Source organism: Bipolaris zeicola (assembly GCF_000523435.1).
Source record: "Bipolaris zeicola 26-R-13 unplaced genomic scaffold scaffold_125, whole genome shotgun sequence".
Lineage (NCBI taxonomy): Eukaryota > Fungi > Ascomycota > Dothideomycetes > Pleosporales > Pleosporaceae > Bipolaris > Bipolaris zeicola.
In genome coordinates this window covers 63882-71657 of record NW_006912174.1, presented here as the reverse complement: position 1 = coordinate 71657, position 7776 = coordinate 63882, and the positions used below count along the sequence as shown (strand labels likewise).

Sequence of the window (7776 nt, the reverse complement as noted above, 5' to 3'; positions counted from 1 at the left end):
GGATCTGCCACTTTGTCTTGTCGTAAGTCGCACGCTGGTAGTGCTTGCGGCAGAAGAGTGGCCACTCTGTAATGTCACGCGTACAGGCCTTGTTGCGGCCAAAGTGATCCGAGATGACCTTGCGCGACAGGTCTTTGGTGTACTGACCGGTCTGACAACGTGTGTGTCGGTCGTTCATGCAGATGAATTCGCGCTGGGAGTCGGGGACGTCGTCCTCGTCCTCGTCATCTGCTTGCTCTGAGCTACTACCAGGCACTACCTGTTGACACAAGGCCTTTTAGTCTCTGTTCTACGCATCTTTTTGGAGCGCGTTGCAGTGGTGCAATAAGAGGGACTCAGAAACAAGTGCTTAGCGATGCAAACACTTACTGGCTCGGCCACAGGGGTGTCTGAGGACACACTAGGCGGCGAGACCTCATCTTTCATACAAGTGGGCGGATCATGAGGCGAAGCTGGTTCATGTGCCTCGCCCCCCTTGAGGTCCGCAGTTGGCTTGTTCAAAAAGTTGTTGAGGCTCATGGCTTTGCGGATGATCTCAGCCCTAGTGATCTCAGTCGGGAGGGGGTTTGTCGGGAGATTAACCTTGCAGTTGGTGGACATGTTGAAAGCGCTGTTAAGAAGAAGTCTAGAACGGAATGGTGATGAGATAGAGTGACGGAAAGATGTTGGTCTATTGGCTTGACAGCGTTCAGTCCCGGACGAGGTCTCGACGCTGCTGGGCGAGAGGTTTTTGAAGTGGGAAAGAGAGTACGTAGCGGTAGGATTGCGGCAGGCAGACAAGTAGTGAATTCAAGTCCCCAGTGACAATAGTCGCGCCGTTTGAGTCAAATCTTGGCCAGCTCACCCTCATTGATGCGCAGTGATGAACTGCATGATGCAGCCGCAATTCACTGCAGTGACGTACGATTCGACGAGCATAGCTCAAAACCAAGTGAGACTCGCCAAACAACCATGTGCCCCGCAATTGAAGCCAGCTGCGAATTCCATGGGATACGATGACCTGACAGGTGACTACGCAGCGTTTCGTTTGCATGTGGCCCTCATACCTCTACACCATGAATGGACCGTCACGCGCGATCAGCCTTAACCAAGATGATCACATATCAATCATCGAATGGACACATGCAGCGATTGGTAACGACCGGGCATCGTGGTGTTGGAGTGACCTCCAACGAAGACAGCATTAGACAAACGCGAGGGAGACGTGACGGAATCTCCTGACAGTGCTCACAAAGACTGGAGATGAATCAAAGAAGTATTGCCTCTAGAATCGACCAAGAGTGAATAGAGTAAAGCATGTGGTTTTACGCATGTTTGCAAATTCCCAGATTTGGCACTAGGAAGTGACTAATACGGTAGGAGGTAATGAGTTTGGAAGCGACAACCTACGTGTACTACCTCATTCGACAAAACTACCGAACCACCACTACAAGGCCGCTTTCGAGGACCTTGAATTATATACGATGGCTGATCAATCAATTTTCATGAACGCCTGGTCATCTTGGAACAGCAGATTGAACGAAGCCCCTGCATCTCTGATTGTTCGAATTCGAGTATCTTGGCAGTCAACGGTACCTGGAGCTCGGTATGATCAAGGGCTTGAGAACCATATAATGGCCGATGAACGAATTGAAGAATGTAAAAATTCCATATTCTAGACATCCAATCATAAAAAGAGGTAGTCGTCTCAATCGGCACGCGACAATAGTCTTCCTAAGGGACTTTGATGGGTGAAGGAATTATGGGCCGGAGCTACGCCTATGGACCCTATCGGCACAAAAACAATCCCGGACAGAACTTCTAGACATATCAGCGCAAACGAAGAAAATCTACCATGAAGGCATTATGCATTTGCAATGGGAAAAATCGAGTCAAGTTGGAAAGCGAGGTCGCCTTTGCTTAGTCACCTATCGGGGGGAGCTAGCAGCGATAACGGACACACGTGCGCGAAGAGGCTCAATTCCGTCAACAGCCTTGGCGTCTTTTCGCGCTTGTCGACGGGTAGTGAGGAGCTCCTGGTCAACGCTGCACTCTGTTTCTCCGACAAGCAAATCGCTGGGCACGCCAGCAAACCCTCTCTTGTTGCTTGACATGCGCCCATACGTCATTTCTATTACAAAAGTCCATTCTACCCACCCTCTTCTGGGTTGAGCGCGTTCGCGGCCTCTCCAACGCCATCCACCCGACCCAGCGCTCCTCCAGCCACGATGCCGCCCAACACAGGCACACGAACCTCTACGAGACAGGGCAGGGCCACGGTCCGGCCTACAAACTACTATGCGCGCACCTTTGCCGGTCGACTTGCTGCCAGCGGAATGGAACAGACACCAGAGGCCTCGACCAGCGCGCCCGGCTTCCTGCCAGCTCTCACACACTTCACAGGCGCCGTCGATGCATTCCCCAAGGAAATTATCAAGCACTTTTCCATGTTCAAGGAGGTCGAGGCTAAGCTACACGATCCGGAACACTTGCTTGAGGAGTTGCTCGACGAGATTGCCCACCAGCCCGTCACAACAAGGGCTCAAGCATCAGCTGCCGGCCAGAATGCAGCGGGAGCGGAAAACAGCGCCAACGTAAGTCCCGACGTCACATAGGGTAGCTGTAAAAGCTTAACACCTGCAGTCGTCTCAGAACCCTGAGGCCCTCTCTCCGGAAGAGCAGGCCGCGATACGGAAGCGCCAGCTCTTCTATCGCCTGCGCATGCTCATCGCAAACATGCTCCCTACGCTCGACGAGAAACTGGTAGTGCTTCAGGGCGCAAAGGCCACCAAAGACAAAGGCCTCATGCGGATGCACCACTCGTACGCGCAGCTCGATGGCGAGATCAGCGACGAAGCACGATACGGTAGCCTCACCCACTGGGCTTATGCAGACAAGGAGGAAAAGAAGAAGGGCGGCCAGTCCCACGAACGGCAGCGGCGTGAAGTAGCAGCGGCGAATAACCTTGCGGCAGCGGCCCAACACGTGCATGATGTTGACTCCATTGCTGCAAAAAGCGAGGCCCGGCGCGAGGCGATGCACGCGAATAAACGCAATCGGCACCAGCAGGTTGATTCGGACTTTGATGACCGACCAGCGAAGAAACCCCAGAAGAGGAAGCCAGCACCTGCGGAGACGGCGCCCACACCTGAAAACAGAGGGATTGGCCTGGGTATATCGAGCAATGGTGCAGGTCCCAATGGCAAGCGAAAGAAGACGGAAAAGGCCCTCGCTGCAGCGGCACCGGCTGCCCCTCCCATGGAACGGTCCACAAGCAGTGCCCTGAAGGCTGTCAGCAATGGAGCACGAGGTGGATCAAGCCCGCGAGGCACGCCAGTCCCAGAGAACAGCGCTGCGAAGCGCAAGCCACGAGCAGCTCCTGCGCCCGCGCAACGCAAGAACCCAATGCCGACATACTCGCCGCCTATGGCCGCATCGCCTCTCGCTGCTAACTTTGCCATCAATAAATCCACTGCTGGCGCAGCAGATCGACCCCTGTCAGCGCGGGCTCGCAAGAATTCTACGGCAACGTCTGTGACATCAGGCAAAGATCAGGATGTCCCACCCGGACGTCGACCGTCCTCTTCCCACTCTGTACAGCAAGTTCCAACCAGCAACATGATTGCCGAAATCGAGCAAGCTGCTGGCATTGCGCGGGACAATGCCTCGACCAAAGTGACATCAACTCCGAAAGAGCCTGCAGACGCACAACCAACATTTGAAACATCGAATATGAAGGTGGAAGACCTGGGGCAGCCAGAACCAGAGAGCATGGAGATTGATGCCCCTGCGCCGGCCCCAGCCTCAGGCCGACCCGGCCGAACGTCCAAGACTTCGACGCCCGTTGTCGGCGCCTTTCCCGAGGTAGCCATGTCGCGGAGCCGCAGTAGCCGCAATGCGAACAACGGCGGCTCCAACACGTCGTCGGAAAACAACAGTACAACTACTGGCACCGTGTCAAAACGGGGTCAGAAGAAGAACGCACAACAAAACACCAATGCTGGAAATGCATCTCCAGCGATGAAGGCCACGTCCCAGGTCAAATCGAACCCTACATCATCGGCGGCAAGCTCTGTTGCACAAGAACAAGACTATCAAGAAGCCGAGCCCGAAGCTGAGGCTGAGGTGGAATCAGAAGAAGACGGAGACGAGCCTCGATATTGCTACTGCAACGAAGTGTCGTATGGCAACATGATTGCCTGTGACAACGATGACTGCCCGCGCGAGTGGTTCCATCTCGGCTGCGTACACCTTGAGAAGCCGCCTACGGGGCGGGCGAAATGGTTCTGCAGCGACGAGTGCAAGGACACACATGCCAAAGCCAAGGCTAAGGGGGGCCGTCCGGGAAGTAGTCGACAATAGGAATTAGGAAGGAGTTCAAGGCGTTCTGGGACGGGTCCGGCGACAGCTGGGTCTAGGCAAGGCCCGAAGGGAAAGGGCAAGGCTAGGTTAAATCTCTGGGATGGTTGGAATGCTCTGTGAGGGCTTCCGGCTTGGGTCTGGTTTTCTTTTGATTCTTCTGTGTGGGTTCTGGCGGTGTTTTCTTTTCTTCTTTGGAAAGGCAGGTATCGTGGCACTGTTTTTGCTACTTCGGTGGTAGTTGGGCGTGCGATATCCATCGTGGCGGACTATTTGGCGTTTTGCATGGTTGGATCCTGCATTGAGAAGCGCATCCTCGAGTACTCATCGCTTTTATTGCATATGAGCCCATCATCATAGTCCCTTTGTGTAGCATAGCTGATTGTAGACAATCATATTCTGAACACGCTGTTAGTGGTGTCAAGAGTAGTGGAAGCCGAAGGGTCTGACGCGTGTGCATGGTACTTGGTCGTGTGTGGACTGGCTGCCGGATCCCCGCCAACCCCCAGCACTGCCCCTGGAGATCCACTCCTGTCGTGGAACTGCCTCGCTGTGATTGGCTGTGGTATAAATGCCATGCAGTACAGCCAAACGGGCCATCTGGACCCTGGCGCGCTAACTCGCAGCAATGATGCAGCATACCTCACCGCTTGAAGAGGCGGACATAAGTGCTTCAATTCCATAGATTGCTCGTTTTGTCCCGTTGTTCTTCAATTCACTCTGACGACTCTGCAATGGCACCATCAGAAACCCCTTCAGCCGAGGAGCAGCTCATCTGCGAGCCTCAAGGCGGGGTCCCAAACGCCCCGCCAGACCTTCGCTTCCTACATTACAATGATGTTTACCATGTCGAAGCCGGATCTAGAGAGCCAGTTGGAGGTTATGCGAGGTTTCAGACTCTGGTCAATTACTACCGGGATGATGAGAGGTTCCAAGGGCAGCCAAACCTCTTGACCTTCTTCTCCGGAGATGCCTTCAATCCAAGCATTGAAAGCAGCATCACCAAAGGTCAGGACACTAATATTGTTGAGCTTTGTTGAGAGATAATCTGACAGACACAATTAGGCCGTCACATGGTACCTGTACTCAATACCATTGGTACAGACGTGTCTTGCGTTGGTGTAAGTACATCCATCTCCTTGAGTTCAGCCATATCTGACCCTCAACCAGAATCACGACCTCGATTTTGGCGTCAAGCAGTACCGCTACCTCACAGGCAAATGCAAATTCCCATGGCTTCTTGCCAACGTTCACGACCCAGCTCTCGGCGACGGTGTACCGCTCGGAAACGCGGAGAAAACAGTTATCCTCACGGCATCCAATGGCATCAAAGTTGGTGTCATTGGACTTGCTGAACGAGAGTGGCTCGATACAATCAACTCTCTACCACCAGATATCATCTATAAAAGCGCGTCAGAGACGGCAAAGGAGCTCATTCCGGGATTGAGAGAGCAAGGTGCTGAGATTATTGTTTGCGTGTCGCATCAGCGTGAACCAAATGACAACAAGCTGGCAAAGCAATGCGGAGGAGAGTTGATTGACATAATCCTCGGTGGCCATGACCACTACTACTCGTACAGCCTCATCAATGGAACGCAGGTACTGAGATCCGGTACAGACTTCAAGCAACTCTCACATATTGAAGCATGGCGAAGGCCAGAGGGTAAGGGCTGGGACTTTAAGATTGTGCGACGGGATGTCGTCGGCAGCATACCTCAAGACCCACAAGCCATGGCATTGGTCGAGGAGCAGACACGAGAGATTAGGAAGAGGCTGGATAAGCCTATTGGATACACTGCCGCGCCTCTCGATGCCAGATTCACCACTGTACGAACAAAGGAGTCAAATATAGGCAACTTTGTTTGTGACCTCATGCGATACTACTACTCAGCCGATTGTTGCATCATGGCAGCAGGAACTATCCGGGGTGATCAAATCTACCCACCTGGCGTGCTGAAGCTGAGAGATCTGGTCAACTGCTTTCCGTTTGAGGATCCTGTCGTTGTTCTCAAAGTCACTGGTAAAGCAATACGAGAGGCACTGGAGAATGGTGTGAGCAACTACCCAGCCTTGGAAGGCCGATTTCCCCAAGTCTCAAATATTGTCTTTGAAGCAGACTATTCACAGCCACCTCACTCGCGCATCAAGAGCGTTATGATTGGCGAGGAGCCAGTGGATGAGACAAGAGAGTACGTGCTAGCTACGAGGGGGTACATGGGTCGTGGAAAAGGTACGTCATTTCATCTTTATTGATATTCCCTAAGAACCTTGCGGCTAACATTTTTAAAACTAGATGGCTACACATCCCTCCTGATCGAAGAAGAAGGCGGCGTCGCCAAAGAAATCGTATCCGAAGAGAACGGCGTGCTCATCTCCACCATTCTGCGCCAATACTTCATGTCGCTCAAAGTCATGGGCAAATGGAAGCGCTGGGGCGACTCAATGAACAACAAATTCAACTCTATCCAAACTAACCTCCAGAAAAACCATGGTCACGCATTCCACGACCCCTCACCTCGTTCACCAGACAAATCCACACCCGCTCAGCACCCCAGCATAAGCAGAGTCGTCGGCCAGTCCAGTCCACCTGATTCATCGGAATCGTCAGACCCGGATGCCGACGAGGACGAAGACGATGGACCCTTGGTTGCAGAAGACAAATCAAAGCCCATCAAGTTCTCAGACCACCAGATCGAAATGATCCGCCGCGTAATGCGTAAATGGTGGCGCGTAGCAGGTCTCAAGGGCAACCCTTCGCTCTGCGATGAGCTAGGCGGCGGCGAGTTCCAGGTCAATTGGACACGAGCTATTGCGCCGAGGTTGGAAGGTAGAATCAAGGATGTAGGACCTAGTGTTGCTATCGAAGCCTGAAACCTAGTTTCATTCTCGGCCAGATAAGAAGAGAAAAAAATATAGAAGATGAACTTGACATTAAACATTTGTTTCAAGTATTCTATACCTTGCGTACATGTCTCCTTACCTTGCCCCTTCCCTCTGTAAGAACGGATTCCTCTCTCAAACGCCCTAGTAAAGAAAAAAGAGTCTAGATTACGTACTTCCCCATCTACCATAATGACATGTTGCAAAATGCGTAGAAAAAGTGTAACCGAAAAGAAGAAGAAGACGAGAGATTTTACATAAAAGGTTTTTCCTCTCTCTGAAAAAAGAGGTAGCGAGTAAAGGGTATAACTAAAACAAAGATTACATGAGGGATATATTATCTTCTTCTTTCCAATTGATGCGTAAAGGAAAAAAGATCCTGTTCCGTCGAGAAGAATTGGACAAAGGGGGAAACAACGTTAAATCAGCATCTTCTTTATCTTAACAAAAAAACGTCATATCTTCCCACCCGGGAAAAAGAAGATTGGACAAGTCAAATCAGAATTAATGCGGCGTCGTCATCGTCCTGGAGAGATTCGAGCGCTGTGGCAACGACTC

At 52.1% G+C, this 7776-nt stretch overlaps 4 protein-coding genes across 4 annotated transcripts; 2 read left to right on the top strand and 2 right to left on the bottom strand.

Moving 5' to 3' along the window:
* Positions 1 to 11: 11 nt before the first annotated feature.
* COCCADRAFT_6660 (uncharacterized protein) lies at positions 12 to 600 on the bottom strand (the record flags this gene model as incomplete). The annotated part of the gene is made up of 2 exons (XM_007716040.1): positions 12 to 259; positions 370 to 600. Coding segments are annotated over 2 exons (479 nt in total), but the record flags the coding sequence as incomplete, so codon positions are not given.
* Positions 601 to 1903: 1303 nt separating this feature from the next.
* COCCADRAFT_101212 (uncharacterized protein) lies at positions 1904 to 2101 on the bottom strand (the record flags this gene model as incomplete). The annotated part of the gene is made up of 1 exon (XM_007716063.1): positions 1904 to 2101. One exon carries the CDS (start codon positions 2099 to 2101, stop codon positions 1904 to 1906), a length of 198 nt encoding a protein of 65 aa, XP_007714253.1.
* A 106-nt stretch (positions 2102 to 2207) lies between these two features.
* COCCADRAFT_27835 (uncharacterized protein) lies at positions 2208 to 4341 on the top strand (the record flags this gene model as incomplete). Its single annotated transcript, XM_007716043.1, has 2 exons — positions 2208 to 2573; positions 2623 to 4341. The coding sequence occupies 2 exons, from the start codon at positions 2208 to 2210 to the stop codon at positions 4339 to 4341; spliced, it is 2085 nt and encodes a 694-aa protein (XP_007714233.1).
* A 731-nt stretch (positions 4342 to 5072) lies between these two features.
* Positions 5073 to 7209, top strand: COCCADRAFT_101255 (uncharacterized protein; the record flags this gene model as incomplete). Its single annotated transcript, XM_007716062.1, has 4 exons — positions 5073 to 5346; positions 5404 to 5459; positions 5509 to 6568; positions 6632 to 7209. The coding sequence occupies 4 exons, from the start codon at positions 5073 to 5075 to the stop codon at positions 7207 to 7209; spliced, it is 1968 nt and encodes a 655-aa protein (XP_007714252.1).
* Between the last annotated feature and the right edge of the window lie 567 nt (positions 7210 to 7776).